Genomic DNA, 18,256 nt, shown 5'->3' on the forward strand with positions numbered 1-18,256 from the left:
AATGTTAAATCGATGTATAAAAAAAAAAGATAAAAGTTAAATACGCTTTACACTCTAAAAAGTGAACATGAGTATAAAATACGAAATATGTAAGACTATGTTTAAAGTTTAAAAAATAAAAATAAAATAAGTTACTTCTGTATATATTTCTGAATAAAATGGAACATAAAATATAAAAAAATTCAGTAAAATTACTCATCAACCATTTTATTAAAAAGTTTAAATTTCAGTTAAATTACTTATCAGCCATTTTATTAAAAAGTTTAATATAAAATGGCCAAACTAAATATGATTTTCTAGATTTTTAAAACACAAGAAAAGAAGACTTCTCTTGAATATGCCGAAGTTGTTCTCATACCCTTTCAGCAAGCAGAGCGCATCATGCCCAATCTCCTCTCGTGACTAACAAAAAAAACCCCAATTCATTGATTCATTCATCAAGGTAATAATCCCTACACTCCTCTCAGCAACAAACAACAAACCCTAATTCAGTCAAGGTAAGAAGAACTGCCCTTTATTTCCGTCAACTAACACAACTGCGGCAAATTTTTCTTCCATTCTCTTCTGAAAATTCAATTCCTCGGTTTTTAGAATGGTGGAGAGAATTTGGTAGTACATATGTAGAAGGAGGTGCTCAAAGAGCAGGGTTTGGTTGGAAAGCATTGAGAAGAGATGAAGCGGAAGAAATGGACGGAAGAAGAGGAGGAAACCCTAATAAACAAGTACTCAGACATGCTCAGTTCAGGCTCTCTGGCCAAGCTGAAGACCAGGCTGAAGAAATTCCAGCCCATTGCAGAACACGTGAACTCGGTGCACCATTGCAGGGATCCCGTTGCCTTTCCATGGGAGTGGACTTGGCGCGACGCCTCTATAAAGGTCCAGAACATGCGCCACCAGTACATCGGCGTTAAGCAAAAGATCATTGTCAGGAAAACATCAACTGCATCATCATCTGATGGTGGTGGCGGAGGAGAAGAGTATTATTATAATTGGGATGATGGGGAGAACCATTGGCAAAATTTTATCAAATACAAGGAGGTATTTGGAGATGTAGATTTAGATCCGAGTGATTTGGCTAACAGCAACAATGCTAATAAATCTTCATCGTCAAAGAACAGGGGGAATTTTGGTGGCAATTTGAATTCAGGAAGGTGGCAGAGGAATGGGGAGAGCCCCTCTCTTCTTCCTCCTCCTCCTCATGTTGTGTTGGATGACGAGAACACTGGGAATGGGTTGCCATCTTCATTTAATGGGTTTGTGGTGGATGGAGGAGAGTGTAACAGGGTTCATATGGGGGATTCTGATGTTCTGGGCTTGTGTTTGGGGGGTCTTGAGTATGAGAATTTGGATGGTGATGATGATGGTGTAGGCGAAATGAGTGGTGGTGGTGGGGAATATGGTGTGGCAGAGAGAGAAGAGGAGCTCCAGTTGGAAGAGGGAGGTGGCAAGGTAGGAAGCAAGAAAAAGATGTTGAGGAGAGAGGATTTGGGAGGAGCAGCATCAGATTGGGTGATGAAGAGTTTGGGTTTGATGGGTGCCCGGTTGGTGGAAATGAGGGATATGGTCATGAGGAGGGAGGAGAGGCAGAGGGAGAGAGAGTTTAACAAGGAGGAGGAGGTCGCTGCGAGAGAAGAAGGGCAAAGAGACAGGGAGAACCAGAGGGAGGAGAGGCAGAGAGAGAGGGAGGAGCGAGCGATCATGAGGGAGTTTGAGTGGGAGGAGAGGGAGAGGGGATGGGCAAGGAGGGAATTTGAGCGTAGAGTACAGGTTGAACATGAAAGGACGGAGGAAAAGAGGAGGAGGATGGAGTTGGAAGAGAGGAGGGAGAGAGAGGAAATGGAGTGGAGAGAGCAGATGGTAAGGATGCAGATGGAGCATGAGAAGTTGATGATGCAGATGCAAGTGGATGCATGCCAGAGCCAGATGCAGACGATGGGGACATTGGTTAGGCTCGTCTGTCAAATATTCAGTCCGGGGAATGACAGTTTGGGGGGTCTCACTTCCCTGCCTCCTCAAGTCTTGCATAATTTGCAGCATTCGGACAATATAGTGCCCATTGGTGACAAAACGGATGCCAATCCTGCTTCACACTTCATGGTTACTGAATGAATAATGCCCTGCCTATCTCTCTCTATCTGTCTCTCTGTGCTATTATTTGATTGTGGTTACAGTTCAGCTTATGAAAGTTATTTTGCAAGGTAGCTCCCGTGTATTATCTTTTGTACATTAGGTGTTGATGGAATGCACTGTTGATTCTCTTGCTCTTACGAATGGCTGGATCATGGTGAAATCTCCCACAACAGAACTAACTGCCAGCAGTGTAAGTAGTTTATTGAGTTCTTTTTGTCTACTGAAAATTATCAAAACCCTGTGGGTCCTCTAAGTGGGACATAAACATTGCCCTGATTGTTGTTTTACATTCTACATTGGAGAAGCTTTACATAGCCAAGTGTATATAATTTCCTATAATCTATGCTTGCTAACTCCAGTAGTTTTATTGCTTGCTTCGTATTTATTCTAATACCAAGTTGGCAGTACATTTAGATTTATTGCAATGGACAATCTTTCCAGACTGTTGTTCTGTTTATATGAGATAGTCACTAGTTTACTGGGGTATATGGACATGGAGGCATGCGTTTGTGTTAAAGAAATTATATTGTTTTGGAACCTAATTATCCTTATTGAATGGCATTCATGTAAATGTAATTAACTTAGCACAGGCCTCAGCAACTTCTGACAAAGATCAAGAAAATAAAGAATAAAACTATGAAAAGATCAAAAAGTGCTTATTTGATTTGTATGAGATATAATTGTTGGATACTGCTTCCATCATCATCATCATCATCAGAGCCTTTTTCCAACTAATTGGGATCGGCTACACAAATTCTGGTCCACCGTTATGGGCCATACCCCCAGTTAGGCCATAAGTCTCCATATCTTTTTTCACTACGTCCAACTATGTTCTTTTGGGCCTACCCCTTGCCCTTTTTGAGCTTCCACTTGAACTAACTTGCACCTCCTAATAGGTGTTGTATTGAGTTTGTGCTGCACATGGCTTGCCCACCTAAGTCTACTCCTTCTTATCTTATCGCCTATTGGTGCCACATCTAAATTATACCGAATATATTCATTTCGGATTCTATCCCTCCTTGTCTTACCACTCATCCATCTCAACGTCCTCATCCTCATCTTAGTTACACTCATTCTATGGATACTGCTTCCCTTGCAGGAAAATAGTCAGGATCGAATATTAAGGAATCTTGGAAGCACCCTATGCAAGTTTGTATCATGCATATGCATTCTGCGCCTTTCGAAGGATGTCATTTGATAAAGTTACGTACTCATACGGTGTCCTAGGATCTCAAGTCCCTTGAGCTTACATTTAGTTCCAAGAAGTGACAAGTTCTTGTGCTTTTCTTTCCTTTTCTTCTTCCATTAGGAAGCACCAATTTTGCCATTGTGGATGATTCTGGATGTCAGAGTTTACTCTCAGACTGACCTTTATTTCATAGGAGCATAGCTCAATTCCCGGCAACTTGGCAAGTTGGGAAATCCATATTGCCCTTATAAAATGTAGGTTGTGATTCCCTAGGGTCTATTGGAAAATCAGGTAGGGTTCTGGGTTCTTGGCTGACTGGCTCTGGTTGTAGGGCACAAGGTGCAGCCTGTATCTGGTTTGAAACACCATATGTCTGGTAATTGATTTTACAGTCTGGATTATGAACAACTGCTTTGCAATTTTGTCAGCAGAGTTTTGCTTATCAAGGTTTAGGGTTGCTTATACAATGCAGGCCTTTGGAAGATTTTGCAATTTTGGTCAGAACACCTTTGATTGGATTTGTTAGCTATCCGGGGTTGGTTGTGTTCTGACTTCAACACATTATGCTAATAACCAGAAAGGGATAGGCTTTTTATGGAGAACTTTGCAGGGCAAGCTAGAATTTGTGAGTTTATTGAGGCAGAAGCACGAGCTCTAGCGTGATGGGTCTCGGAGAGTTCTGTCTAAGGGTGTATAAATAAATGTGATGTGGTGAGTGAGAAGAGGAGACCCGTGGAGGATAGCAGACTTATTGGAAGAGTTACATGATATCAAGACCTCAGTGGCGGTTTTCTTTGAGCATGTCTTTGGGCAAGAAATGGGGTTGTTGACTCCTTGGCTAAACAAAGTGGTTAGAGATGTCCTTTCTATTGGAAACAATCTCCCACTCCTTGATATATGATCAGTATGTACATCTTCTCTACTGATTTCGTATCAGATTTGATAGAAGCACAGCTTGAAAAAAAAAAAGAAAAGAAAAAGGTAGGGAGATGTTGCGTTCTTGTGACTGAGGCAATAAAAGAAGTGGTTGAGGGTATTGCATGGACAGACCCTCTACAAAGTACGGATATTATCAAGGAGATTGAGCAATCAATCCCTTTTCTTTTGCCAACTTATATTTGATGACTGTTTATGAGAAGTTCCTTGGTCTTTATAAAAAGGAAACAAAAAAAATTAAGGTTCTTTGGGACATGGATCAGTTTTAAGTCTTAACTTCACTTAGAAGATTCTGTTTTAGTTAGGACTATTTAGAATCTATTAATCTTGTTTAATGTTGTTAGCTAGCTTGAACTTTGTCAATTCCATCCTAGCTTTTGATTTTGCTTAGAGGAGCGGTGAGATTTGGGTGATGTTGGCATCTCATAGGTTGGGTGCTCTGTATTTGTATACCGATGAATTCAAAACAGAGGGTTGCTGTAGATCCATCCTTATGGCAGTTATAATATAGGTCAGCATGCATCTAAGTTGCAGGTATCATGCATATAGTTTATAACAGGAGAAGAATCCTGATATAGTAGAATATTATATAACAGATTCGGTTTCCCAAAAATCATGGATTCTTGGTCAATGTGCCTTGCCACACGGAGATTTCCTTTATGGGTGTAAGGCCCATGATAGTTACTATAAGTTTCCTTAATAGGCATGACCCATAATTATCATTACTCTCATCTTCAAGCTGGAATATATCTATCATAGATGGCCAACTTGCCCAAAGTAAGTCGAACTCAATTAGAAGCCTTGGAAAGTATGTCTCCCAATTGATTTTTGGAGTGAAAAAATGGACATATTGTCTTTGAAGCGACTTTTTCTCATACAAAGTGTTAGTTGACCTCAATATGCTTGGGTGTTTCATGTAGGGTTTGAGGTAATATAAATTGCTACTTGATGATCACAATGTAAATGAATGGGCGCTGATACATTAACACCCCTCTCTTGAAGTAGAAAATTAATGTTCAAAAAGGCAGAGGTGGCTGCCTAGCGGTCGCCTAAGCAGGCACCCAGACACAAAGGCGGCCCTAAGGGAAGGGGTTGGGGTGCCATATGTTGTTTTGTGTGTGTGTGTTTTGTGAATGTGTGTGTGTACGTGTTTCGTGTGTGTATATGTGCGTGAGGTCTCGCATGAAATTCTTAAAGATCATCCTCTTTTTTTTTTTTCTTTTGAATTTGTATTTGTTAGAGAGAGGTCTCGAACACTTGGAGGATATGTCTAGAGAAGAGAGAGAGAGAGACTGCGAAAGAGAGGGACCTCACATTGAACACTTAAGAGGTCATTTTTTTTTCTTCTTTTTACATGTAAAGAAGGAGCATATGGGTCCATGTGTATCTTTGTATGTGTGTGTGAGAGTGAGGCTGCGCATCGAACACATGGAGTCCATCTTCTTCTTCTTCTCATAAGTAGAGAGAGCACATATAGACCTCAGAGAGAGAGAGAGAGAGAGAGAGAGAGAGAGAGAGAAGGGCAATACCTGGCCGTACTTTTGTTTGGGTGGATTTAAATTTCTTTTTTTTTTTTTTGGGGCACCCAGACCTCCTAGGCCCCTTGCCTTAGCCATGCCCACCTAGACCCCACCTAGGCATAGCCTAGGCAGTTTGTCGGCCAGGCCTCTTAGGTGGCAAGGCGGCCAAATTTTAGTTCATTGTAGAGAATGAAATCAAATTATTTCACATTTAGCACTTGGCATTGCTCAATACTCGGCTTTTGCTGAAGATTGGGCTACAACACTCCTCTTTACTCTTTTAGATGAGCCACCCACTCTTATAAAATCTACTAGTTGATCGTCAATCAAGAGAACACCTGGCCTAATCTGCATCACAGAAACCTTATATTTCAATGTGACCATGACTGTTATAAAGTAGTCCTCTCCCTGGAGCTGATTTCAAATATTGTAAAATGTGATAAACAACCTCCAGGTAATGGAAATGCGGTGCGTGCATAAACTGACTCACCACGTTTACAACATATGCTATGTCTAGTCATGTGATAGTTAAATAGATAAGTCTATCCAATAATCTCTAATATTCATCAGGATTACTGATGCAATTAGAGTTATTATTTTTTATTATTTTATTAGGTTTTCTTTTGAGATTAGAATTTTGGTTTGTGGTTATCTTGGGTCTAGTTTTCTTGTCTACTTGTGTCTTTTTAGTTTTAGATAAGTGAGGGGTAGAATCGGAACTTCAATTTTTTTCGTTTTCTTCTTTTGTTTTTTAATGATCAAGAATTAAAATTTAATATTGATTAGGGTTTCTTAGTGATATGTAACTATTGGACAAAAAGAATAGAAGAGAATAAGAGTTTATTTTGGGTCTTGTGAAAAGATCTTTTTGGGAGTGTACTTCCTTACCAAGTGTTAGAGGGTATAGTCTCTCATCCCTTTATATCTATTTATTTTCTTGCTTGTCTTCCCTACATCGATTAGTATCAAAGCCTTGAGATCCATGCCTTATGATCCATACACCATAATGTCATCAAAAGACATGTAGCGATCTAGTTATGGAATGTGTAGAATGTAGTCAAATAATTAAGTAAGAAAGGACCTAAAAGAACGCCTTGGTAAAGTGATGCAACAAGTGTTACAAGATTTACTCAATAGATTGCAACATGAGGAACAAAAATGCGAAGAGGTGGAAGATAAAATATCAACCACAAGTCCAAGCATTAATTGCACACCACAGCTTGCTCTGGAAATTGATGTGGTTGTAAAGCAAGAATTACAAGTGATGAAAGGTGTAAAGATTTTGGTATCACATTTGATTTTCCAGGTATATCATAACTTTGTTGCATTAAGTCCAACAATCAAGAGTTAAACAGGAAAAGGTTGAAAATTTCTATTTGGAACACAGTGGTGAAGACAAGAAAGAAATTTCTTTGAAGTCCTTAAGTTCAAGGTCGAGCTTCTCCCGAACCGGGAGAATGATGCAGTTAGCTTTTATTTTTATTTTTTTTATTTTTGCTGTTAGATTAAAATTTAGCTTTGGGTTTATTTTGGTTTTTTACTGTTCTTTTGTTCTATTTGTGTCTTTCTTGTTGTAGAGAATTGAACGGTAGAATTGAAAGTTTACTTTTTTTTTTTTAAAAGATGAAGGGCTAGGATTTAATATTCATTAGGGTGTCTTAAGGAGCAAATTAGATTTTCGGGTTCACTTCTATAAATATGTAAATAGACAAGAAAAAAAAGGAAGGTAAGAGAAGAAGAATTTATTTTAGGTAGAAGATAAGAGAAGAAGAATTTATTTTAGTATTTTAGGGTAGACACCCTTATAGATCTTGAGAGAGGGGTATATTCTCTCACCATTAAATTTTTTTTTTTTTTTCTGGTTCATTTATTTTCTTTTTCCTTTCTCCCTACATCAAATATCATGTTAAGATTGGAGAGAAGAGAGAAATATTCAAGCACATGATTGGGTAAAATATAGATGTCTTTCTCATTGTATAAATCATGGGGCAATGTGCCCTATACAAATCGTGCATATAGGTTACAACAGGAAAAACATTCAGCTATACAAATCTGGTAAAGATCAGGTTTCCAAAAATTCATGGATTCTAAGTCAAAGTGCTTTGTCTCGACAAGGAGATTTCGTTAATGGGGCATGAGGCCCATAACAGTTACTAATACACTAGAGAAATGAGTCAATAAGCAGTATGTTTTGGCTAAAAGGAAAAAGAAAGAGTTTTCGCAGCTCTTGAGCCAACAACCAAAGCACAGTCATGGTGACTGAACAAAGGTCGAATGAGCCATACGCTCAAGGGCATGACATAGACATATCTATGTTCAGACCTTAAAGTCATGTTCCTTATGCATTTGACTATCAGATGTTGATGGCCACAGGGAAAAAAGCTCTATAATTCGGAAGATTCTCTTTTGTTTGTTCTGGTTAATCTCCAGTTTTGTATTTATACCATTTATGAACTTGTGCTTTACATAGAACTATGAGGAAAGGAAAGAAAAAAAGGTTCATCCTCTATATTTTGATGCCTATCTTTTCCAGGTGTTCTTTTTCCAATGGATTGGGCCATTTCATTGTTTTCTTCCCATTCTTAAGTTGTGTTTTCAAGAGGTGTGCAGTAGAAATTGGTCATGTGGTTTTAGTGAATCTTTTAATCTTATTTGTACGGTTAGACATTGCTCAGTTCTAGCTTCTTATTTCTCAAAGAAAGAAAATGGACGCGCAATATTTGTTACTTCTTAGGTGGATTTGCTTTTATTATTTTTCTGTGTTTAGAAAAGTGTAAACAAAATGCTTCATAGCTTGGAAGAAGAATTTGATGGATATCCGTTGCATTTCTTTTTACTCATGTTGAAATAGTTACAGTCCTCAGAAAATTCCGGTGGTTACCCTGATACATATAACCATTACCAGAGCACAAGAAGGCAATACTTGGCAGGAAAAAGGTTGCAGCTTCTAAGCTGAAAAGGAAATGAAGAGGAGCAGTTGATGCACGGAGGATTCCCATTACATTCACGATATCTACAAATTTAGTGCCAACAATAATAGGGCATACGTGAATGCCCATGCCCTATGTGTAAAATGGCTAGTTTCATTAGCTTACTGGTTTCTTGTTCCACTGCACCAGATTAACTGGTTACTGATATATTGCCAAAATGTCTTATATGATTTGACAAATTGATCCTTTGATTTTGTTGGTTGATTCCTAGACTCTGCTTGAGATGCTGAGATATCATTTTGTTACTTAACAAGCCTTGATGAGGATTGCTGATGCCAATTCGTGCTGCTGCTGAAAATCCATCAGCCTTGATGGAGAATTTGACTTTATTTAGAAAACCTAAACCCTAAGCACTAAACTGCTGGCCTGGATGAAATTCTTACTAAATGCAATTGAAACTTTTGTTATTGGTCACTCTCAAAAGAACTTTTGTTATTGGAGCAAGAACTGAAATTACAGGAGGTGGTTCTTCAATCACTTGACCACCCGATCAAACTCTATTTGATAATGCAGTATGCCTTAGAAATTGCTCGTAGTTGAATGTTAAGAAGGTGAATTGGAATATAGAAGAAAAGGGAGGGCAGGGACACAATGGGTGAATAAGAAAGTGCAAGGTGCTGCATAAAAAGGGTGGTCCAACAAAAACGGTCAGGTCCCACAGAAGGTTAACCCCCTCAAAGCCATCCAATAAAACAAAAGGAAAAACTGGTAAGGAGAAAATTGAAGGTCAGAGAAAAGTTGAAAAAATTCAACAGAAACTCCACGCATGTTTCCAATGAAATTAGCTGGATGACAACATGAAAAGTGCATTAGAGAAGATGCAGTTTTTGTGAACTAATGAAATCAAGCTTTGCGTTTAATCTTAGATCTTCTCAACATTAGTTTTTTGATCTTGTGAAGCTACAGTTTTGGGAAGAGAAAGTAGATTATAAGGAAAGAATGTACAAAACGGAAGAGAAAATAGACAATTTTATACAAAACAATTTGTTGAAGGTTAGATTTAAAAAAAAGCTCAGTATACTAGAAGTTCTCTTTGTGAAAGTGGAAGTGGGTGGTGGTGCCGTGGTTGAATTCTTGACAGAGCTTCCTGAGCATCTTCGTAAGCGTAGGTGTCCCACAATAGAAGACACCTGCAATGGCCATAAGAAATTCAGATAATGTCAATTTCAGCCTCAAGGAGCTAGATACGTTTCTTTCCTTTAGCCGATTTATTTTACCTATATGAGCTGTTTTGTGGGTGTTGGCTAGTTCTGCAAACACTTTACTCCAGTTCGGTCTGGCAAAGTGCGTCCGTATCTGCCAGTTCCCATCTCATGGCTTTAGTGAAAGTTAAAAATTACTGCCGTTTCTACCTGTTGCTTGAGTACAATACACTCGGGTTGAAACACAATGGGCAAATTTGTACATTCATTGGAGAACTTGTTATGGAAGGGCTTACCCGGCTTCCAGAGACAATATCCACTCCATTTCTGGCATGTTGCAGAGACTGAACCATGGCAATGAGTGCTGATCGAGCATCTCCTTCTTCGTACACACTTGTTAGGTAGTTGTGCATTTCTATAATTTTCTGCAACAGTCGATATCATCAAAGATTTCAGATGGTAATCTGGGGGAGAGTTACAGAATTATGAAATGAATTGAAGCAGTTTGATTGTGAATGTACGTTATGATCAAACTCCGCAACTTCATTCATGACCCCTTTGAACCATTCGAAAGAGCCTTGTTCTCTTGTGACCCAGTAGAAATAGGCCCGATTTGGTCCCTTTCCCTTATTCCTTCGAACTTCTGTTATTTGAATTTCGTGCACATCTTTGGAATCATCATAATCAATGGAGCGAAATTCGTGCAACTTGATAGTGTTGAGAAGATCCTTTAGTATGCTGATCATTGGGGTGGCTCCTATTCCCAGTCCAATGAGCAAAAGTATGTCATATTTCTTGTAGTTCTGAGTAGGGGCACCATATGGTCCATCAATTAAAAGCCTGGGAAACCTGCAACTGAAAGAGCTTATAATGACAAAACAAAAATCTTCAATCCTCTTATCCACAAGCAAGTTGTGGGGTTTTTACCTAGAATGGGGAACACCTGCTTCAGCATATACTGTGGTTTCGAGCCTAGTCAGGCCACTCTTCCTGTAGGTTGTACCAGACTGAATGACCTGAATTGGAACAAACCCAAACTGCTGCTTAGTTTCATGGTACCAATAAAAAAAGAGTTCATTCCTAGATATAATGCTTGCTAATATGAGAGGACCTGTTCAAAATGCATTCTCAGCTCTGTTGTCCAATCCCCCAATGTACGAATGTGGATGCTCAAGTAGTCATCTCCTGGTGCAGAGGTAATGGAGAAGGGGTGCCTGGAGAGAGAGAGAGAGAGAGAGAGAGATCCAAAGACGAGGTCTTAAACAAAATAAGAAAGTGTGCCTTTAGAGAGAGAATGCGGGCTTCTTTTACAAGAAGGATCGTAAAATTAGATATCTATTGGACTTAGAAAAGTGTACCACTCAAAAGGGGAAACATTGGGGCACTTTATGAACATGTACATCCCACTCTTGTATTTGAATCCCGGAGGTTTACTCATATACAACGCCAATACATCTCCTGGATATATTGCAGCCTGCACATTTTTTAACCCAAAAAATTATTGTTTTACTGCCAAAACCAGAACAAAAGAGAACCTAGTTAGCATCATGTTGTGACATAATGTTCACGTGCCTTGATGATGCTGACTCGATAGTGTTTCTCTCTGAAAAGTCTGGTTGTCTTCTCACAAATGTAGAACAAAACTGGGGCTGTCAAGTACATCCATGTCTGTAAATGTTGGGAACTTTCAGTTAGAATGACTAACAGCAATACTAGACGCCGTAAATGTTAGAAAGTATACTGTAAGCCTATGGACTATGGAACACGATTTTCCAATAGGTCATCATCATCCATTCTAATGATGGATGGTTTTTAAGCCAATGTACTATGGAACGCCATTTTCCAGTAGGTCATCATCATCCATTCTAATGATGGATGGTTTTAAAGAGATCAGGATCCACCATTGGTGTCCATTCTGAGGGGCGTTGGTTCTCTCCATTGACATGCGTCACATCACTGGATCATGACAACCCCATGGCACTTTGGTCATCTACAGTCCATTTAACTATGACGACTATGATGAACTTTTCCATAGGCATTTGTTGTTATCACTTGGAATTTAGAGGATAAGTACTTACTGTCTTGCTATACCAGAGTTTTGCAAGGTACATGTAGAAACCATGGAAGACGAGGAGAAAGTAGACAACGGCGAAGAGGTGGTGTGCATACCAAAAGGCATTAAAACCAGCCAAATGGTGGAGGGGCCAAGACAATTTCACGACATTTCTTCTAAAGCTGTGCGTCGCTAGTGTAAAGGAAAATGACATGAGAAAGATCATGATGATTCCACTCATGCCAGGGAAGCTGAAGACCAGGCTCTGGAAAGTGGGTTGCTTGTTATTGAAATCAGGCCCTATTGTTCTTAAGAATTTTGTGTTTGAGCATGACGTGATTCTGGGATAATTGCAACCAAGGTGCGCAACTGTGTGTACTATAACTGCAATTGCTATGCCAAATGCGATTGCCTGCAATGGAAAGAGAGGTGTAAGAAACTTTTTTTTTCCCATTATTTTGATAAATAAATGAGGAATTTTTGTTTGTTTGAGCCATAATGAGAAATCTTATTCCTGGCTATCTTTTTGTGAGGTAGTTTTGTAGGAAACTTTGAAAAATATTATGTTTTTCTGGAAGACAGCTCCGGAGAAGATAAGAAAAGCTTGAAGAGAATTGAAAATTATATCAAATAGAAAATAAAAAATAAAAAGATTTTTTCCCTATACTATTGTAGTGAAATTTGTGAAATTATGATTGTCCAATTTACTGTGGCGCACTGCTCTTTCAGCCTTCGTCCCCATTAGCCTTCATCCCCATTAGGAGGACCAGACATTGGGAATTGGGCTTTTTTTCGTCTCCACCCACTATAAAGGGCCCAGTTTGGTCCAGTCTACTATTCGCATATGACCCTGCTTATCAACAACATGCTGCCATGCATCTTAAACCTCAAAAGGAAGAAAAAAAAGAAAAAAAAGGAAGAAAAAAAGAAAAAAAGAAAAAAAAAGAAGAGAGAAACAGTTTCTCCTTTTATGAACGGGTGTGGTTTGCATAAGGCTAAGGCTGAGGCCCTAAACAATCAAAAGTAAAGCGCACCTTTAATAGTATCGAAAGATGTTATTTCAGTACTGGAAATCTTTGTGATGGCATGAAAATTTATTTTCATATCTAATTATAAAATTTAAAGCTTAAAAAATAGTCTAGATCTAGTAGATTTACGAATACTTGAGAATCTTGAAAATTATCATTCCAAAAAATACATTACAAGGAGCATTATTTTCAAGACTTGAAATCCATTTTTTCTCATCTTCATAGATCTTAAGGTCAAGATGATCAATTGATGATTTTTGGGTATCAAAATAACCTTTTCTAGTGAATTTTTGATGTGCGCTTTAATTTGATTGTTTATGGCCTCACCCTTGTATAAACTTTTTCCTTTATAAATAACATCCATGCTCCATCCAAGTTTGTCACAGATGAACTTTAAGTCCTGATATATCCCCTTGAGCCCTGTCTCAAGTTGGCTGTCCCTCTCGCTGGATTACCATATGGCATGGTTCATTATAGCCATTGAAAAATTCCCTTTGGGTCCGGATAGCGGTCCTAGTGATTCTGAAGGAAAACCTGAGAATTGGAGGTAAGCTGGGTCACTTGGAATCGGGGACCCTAGTGAGTCTGAGCGCGAGTCTGGTTTTAATCACTGATTCTTTGGACCTTTTCATGGTGTACTTTGCCTCTCTTATAAAGTGTAGTTTCCATGGTCTCATTTACGTTAAAAGAAAGAAAAAAAGAAAAAAAAGACCGAGAATATTTAAAAAGGAGGAGGAAAAGTCTCATTATACTAGTGAAAGTTTATTGAGATTTCTCCAAAAAAAAAAAAAGAAATAACAGTGTGACATATCTCTCAATCATGTAATTCAGCTCTGTATACCATGCCTCACCTTGTGAAAGTTGATGTTGTCATCAAAAGGCACAACTTTGCTCAGAAAAGTCGACCTTAGCCTCGTGATGGTGTTTCGGCAAACTGGTAGGAGTATGACTGCCATGTTGAGTTTCAAGGTTTCTGCCGCTCCTTTGGCTGTGCACACACAGTACCCCATAACCTGAAATGGGGATCTTTGCTTGTATTGTGCAAATTTCCATGTGAATAGTGCTACATTCGCAATGATCCACAGAAGAAGTATCCATATCCTCTTCCAATTCTCATGCACAAAGTCTTTGGCATAATCGAGGTATCTGTTTACTGGGTTCCGATATCTCTTGGGGATCATGGTCCTAGTCAGAGCTTGGCTGCTCTTTTCGAAGGCCTCATGCCCTTGTGATTTCACCATCCCTTGTAGTAAGGTCTCGAGCTGCCATATCTGTGCAAATAGCCGGATGGATTTGTTATGACGGGCTTTCTTACTTGATTTGTGTGGGAGCATAGCCCTGGGTTATGATAAACTTTCCTGAAATTTGGGTAAGGAGTGCATAGGAAAAATGCAACTTGTTGAAAGGATTTCTCTGTTACTTGTGTAAAAGTAATCAGAATAAATATGCATTGGATCAGGAATTGGGCTGAGGTCTACATCTCAAGTTTGATTCTTATTGCTGAACTCCCCCCCCCACCAAAAAAAAGCATAATGCATAGGATCATTGTTAGTTGTGATCCTTATAATTTATGACGATTCATTTGTAGTTTTGTAGATAAACAATACGTGAAGGTCCCATTTCGTTGTTCCCATTTTGTGAGGTGACAATCTCCAGATCTGCTGCTTCATGGATAGAATCATTTACTGAGAAAGCAAGTATGTGTGTACCTCTATGTAACCTAAATGATCGGGATCGAGCTCTTCCATTATTAGTGCGGTGTAAGTTTTCACATGCTCCTTGAACTTCGCTAGCTTGTTGGCTGAGGCGCTCAACACGATAACCTTCAGAGGAGATACAAACTGATCACTACTACTGTGTCTTGTCTTTTATCTTGTTTGATGAAATAGGAAATCTAAGAGTCTACAGGGTTAATGATCAGACCTCCTCCACCTCATCTTCCGAAAGTTTGCCATCACCGTTCTTATCGCACCTGAAGGCATGCAGATACATCAAATTTGTCATTGGTATTGATAAGAGAGAAGAGAGAGAGGGAGGGAGGGAGGGTGGGAGGCCATCACCGTTTATCACACCTGAAGACTCGCAGATACATCAAATTTGTCAGAGAGAGAGAGAGACAGAGAGATGAGTGTGAAGACTCGCAGATACATCAAATTTGTCATTGGTAGTGATGAGAGAGAGAGATGAGTGCTGAAGGATTTGTATAATTACATGTCAAAGAATATCTGAAGTCTAGAATCGAAGTTTTGATCTGCCATTTCTCCCCATAACTCCTTAAGCTGCTCTTTCGATAAACCGTTTTCGACATCTAGTTTCCTACGCCTTGCCATGGCATCAAGGAGCTGTAATGCAAATTCCTTCGAATCACCCATTCCTTTAAAAAAAAAAAAAGAGACAAAACAATAGCAGAACAGGTTTCTGATCACCCAGTATCAAACTACCATATTACTTGGGGCTCTTCTTCCCCATAATGAGAGAGAGAGAGAGAGAGATTCACCAATGCATCGCCCAAAATTCTCTCTAGAGACCCGGTCCTCCACCACGAATTGATTAAACCGCTTCTCAACTGCATTCCATCCCTCTCCTTCATTACTTCCTGATGCTTTGTCTAGAAACCGAAGGCTCTGAAGCCCTCTCTCTGCACTCGATTTAGTTCGAACCATCCTCGACATGGCTTTATTGTTCGTACTCTCTATCTTCATTGATTCCTGAGAACTGAAGGTGGAGAGTCTCTTGACCTCAGATTTGATTCGAGCGGTGAAAGAAAGCCTTCGGCTTGAGGCTGACATTTCCCTTCGTATTGGCCTCACCATCTCTATTGATTTATCCATGTCTTCTCTAGTGGGAGCCCAGCGCGAAGAGCTTTTGCCTGGCTCTTCGTGCCCCATTAATCTTTATCTTTTTACAGAGAGAGAGAGAGATATGGTCGAGATGTTCAAAAAGAGAGAGAGAAGGAAAGTGGGTAGAGAGGGGGAGGAGAAAGAAGAAAATGGAAGGCACAGGGCCGAAGGCGCGTATAGTTAGTTAAAAGCAGTTTGTTTTGTGGTGGGAAAATCGGGTGCTCGTTAACTAACTTTAAATCGGAAATAACAGACTGCGGCTTCCTAGGTGGTCCGCGAGACCACCCCTAACACAACACATGGTCCCCCCCTCCCCTCCCGTCACCTTCAATTTTATAGGGAAAAATAATTTGATTCCGAGCTTGAACCAGTGCAGGGAAGAACGACTCGACTCGGCCCCTGAACACAGCCCGAGTTGGGCAGGTTAAAAAATTAAATCCTAAAAAAAAATGAAGAAATATATTTAAAGTAAAATTGAACAAAACATATCTAAATGAGATTAAAAAATTAATGAAAAATAGATTTTAAAAAAATCAATTTGTGACTGGAAGTATTTTAGACATAATCCAAAAATGAAAGAACATTGAAAAATAATACTCATGGCCAAAATTCTTCTCAATCTTCACCAAAATGACAAAAGCATAACAAAAAAAATTACCAATAAATTTTCTCTTTTTTGAGTTTCTTAATTATTATTATTTAAGATCCCAGAGCTTGACCACCAAACTCGAGCTACTTAAGCAAGCTAGAGTGAGGAGCCCGAGTTAATTGGGAAGTCCAGGTTGCTCGCCGAATAGTCGAACAACATTGGTTTAACCATGAATATGTCTAGGAATTTGAAAGTTTTCTTTTAAGAAATTTCACCAGGTGAATCAAAGGTCTTTCTAAAAACTTGTGTATATTTTTAAAGGTCTCCCCACCTTAGCGAGAGAGATTTTAATTGTGGCTAAAATGTTTAAATAATGTTCGCAGCTTAAAATGTAGAATTAAGGTGCACCTCAAAAATCATTCAAAAAATATTGTTTTGATTGTGGAAAAATATCTAATTGATTATCTCGACATCGAGATTTATAGATATAGAGAAAAGAAAAAAAGATTTCAAGTCTTAAAAATAGTACATATTGCAACATATTATCCAGAAGGCAAGCTTTCTATGCTTCCCCTACGACATAAACTTCTATGCTTCTTTTTATCCAATCGTCCATTCTGAATGGAGGGCTAAGATTGCCCCAATCACAATGTCAAGTCTCTGCACTATTTTATTTTTAATATTTTTTATATAAAACATTTTGACACCAGATTTTGGGCATCCAATCCTCTATTAAACCCTCACTTGTAAAAAATATAAAAAAAATATTTTCAATAAAATTAAATGATCAAAATACTCAAGAAAATTTTAAGGGGTATTTTGTTGATTTTATTTTATCAAAAAATTATTTTTAATATTTTTTATAGTGCGCCCCAATGAGAAGATGACACGTACGAAATTTCATATTCATATCATTTGTATTAAAACAATAAAAAATAAAATATTCTGAGGCTTTGGATCTAGGATCAAATAGCGAATGACTCACTTGATCAAAATTGGACGGCTAGATGGTAGGGGAAGCATAAATCTTCTATGTTATAGTGGAAGTATAAAAACCTTTCGACGGTCTATAGATCCGCTTGATTTTAACTATTTTTAGGTTTAAAGTCGCACTATCCCAAGAATTTTCGACACCAAAATTACATCTTGTGACAATATTTGGAGGTGCACCTTTACTTTGATTGTTGAAGGTTGTGACTTTATACAAACCACACCCTTTTTGTTTTCAACCATTAGTATTTTTTAAAAAAAATGTGTATTTTTTAAGGGTCTCACCACCTTAGAGAGAGAGAGAGAGAGAGATCTTAATTGTGGCTTTTTTGTTCTCAACCAGAAGTAAAGCCAATGTGTGGTACCTCTCTTTCCCACGGCTAACTCTCTCTCCCTTTCTCTCATTGTACATCTTTTTCCTATGTCTCTAACCTATAGTTTGTCTCTGAAATCCTCCCCATTATAAAACCGGCGTCCATATTGGTTTCTTTTCCTTACTATCTTCTGAGATTCGCTCTATTTTCATTTGAATTTGTTCATCTTCATTCTGTATGCAGACTGTTCAATTGGAACGTTATCGATGCAAATGGGTATTCATTGATCATGTTGAGTGGAAGCATATTGGAATTTTTAGAGAGAGCAAATTTACTACGCCATGACCAAACTCTCAAAATCTTTAATACGGTTGCCAAAACATCTAGCAACTATAAGCTCAAGCTCCCAGTCCATTTTATCAGCACCTGGTAACAATGAAGAACCCATTTTCTTTTTTCTTAGTTTTATGGGCATGTTTATACTTTTGGAAGTTCTCATTTTTATTGGTATTTTATTAGGAAATGTATATAATGA

General features: G+C 38.6%; 2 protein-coding genes across 8 annotated transcripts; one reads left to right on the forward strand and one right to left on the reverse strand.

The window, feature by feature from the left end:
• Positions 1–354: 354 nt before the first annotated feature.
• On the forward strand, positions 355–12,456 carry LOC18448505 (uncharacterized). Its single transcript, XM_020676363.2, has 3 exons — positions 355–497; positions 592–2,320; positions 12,002–12,456. The coding sequence occupies exon 2, from the start codon at positions 673–675 to the stop codon at positions 2,107–2,109; it is 1,437 nt and encodes a 478-aa protein (XP_020532022.1). The 5' UTR covers positions 355–497; positions 592–672; the 3' UTR covers positions 2,110–2,320; positions 12,002–12,456.
• Positions 9,165–16,035, reverse strand: LOC18448504 (putative respiratory burst oxidase homolog protein H). 7 transcript variants are annotated; one of them, XM_006858568.3, is made up of 14 exons: positions 15,486–16,035; positions 15,200–15,362; positions 14,912–14,960; positions 14,698–14,811; positions 13,840–14,259; positions 11,986–12,372; positions 11,480–11,575; positions 11,266–11,381; positions 11,019–11,121; positions 10,835–10,923; positions 10,429–10,756; positions 10,204–10,332; positions 9,983–10,061; positions 9,165–9,895 (listed from the first exon to the last, which is right to left on the reverse strand). In XM_006858568.3, exons 1-14 carry the CDS (start codon positions 15,874–15,876, stop codon positions 9,786–9,788), a joined length of 2,574 nt encoding a protein of 857 aa, XP_006858630.1. In that variant the 5' UTR covers positions 15,877–16,035; the 3' UTR covers positions 9,165–9,785. The 7 variants fall into 7 exon arrangements, with proteins under 7 accessions (XP_006858630.1, XP_088725595.1, XP_088725597.1 ...); XM_088869469.1 differs by having other exon boundaries at positions 10,429–10,762; XM_088869471.1 differs by having other exon boundaries at positions 10,429–10,762; positions 15,200–15,330; positions 15,486–15,989.
• Positions 16,036–18,256: the final 2,221 nt, after the last annotated feature.

Source organism: Amborella trichopoda, chromosome 6 (genome assembly GCF_054954075.1).
Source record: "Amborella trichopoda isolate Santa Cruz 75 chromosome 6, AtrichopodaSantaCruz75HAP2 v2.0, whole genome shotgun sequence".
Taxonomy (NCBI): Eukaryota; Viridiplantae; Streptophyta; class Magnoliopsida; order Amborellales; family Amborellaceae; genus Amborella; species Amborella trichopoda.

Excerpts from the sequence above, each read along its gene's own strand:
- LOC18448505 (XM_020676363.2), top strand. The coding sequence starts at position 673 with ATGAAGCGGAAGAAATGGACGGAAGAAGAGGAGGAAACCCTAATAAAC.
- LOC18448504 (XM_088869467.1), bottom strand. The coding sequence starts at position 15,876 with ATGGGGCACGAAGAGCCAGGCAAAAGCTCTTCGCGCTGGGCTCCCACT. Across the intron at positions 10,333-10,428 it reads TTGCGGAGTTTGATCATAAC|AAAATTATAGAAATGCACAA; the intron begins GTACATTCACAA and ends CGACTGTTGCAG. Across the intron at positions 10,062-10,203 it reads ATATTGTCTCTGGAAGCCGG|ATACGGACGCACTTTGCCAG; the intron begins GTAAGCCCTTCC and ends GGGAACTGGCAG.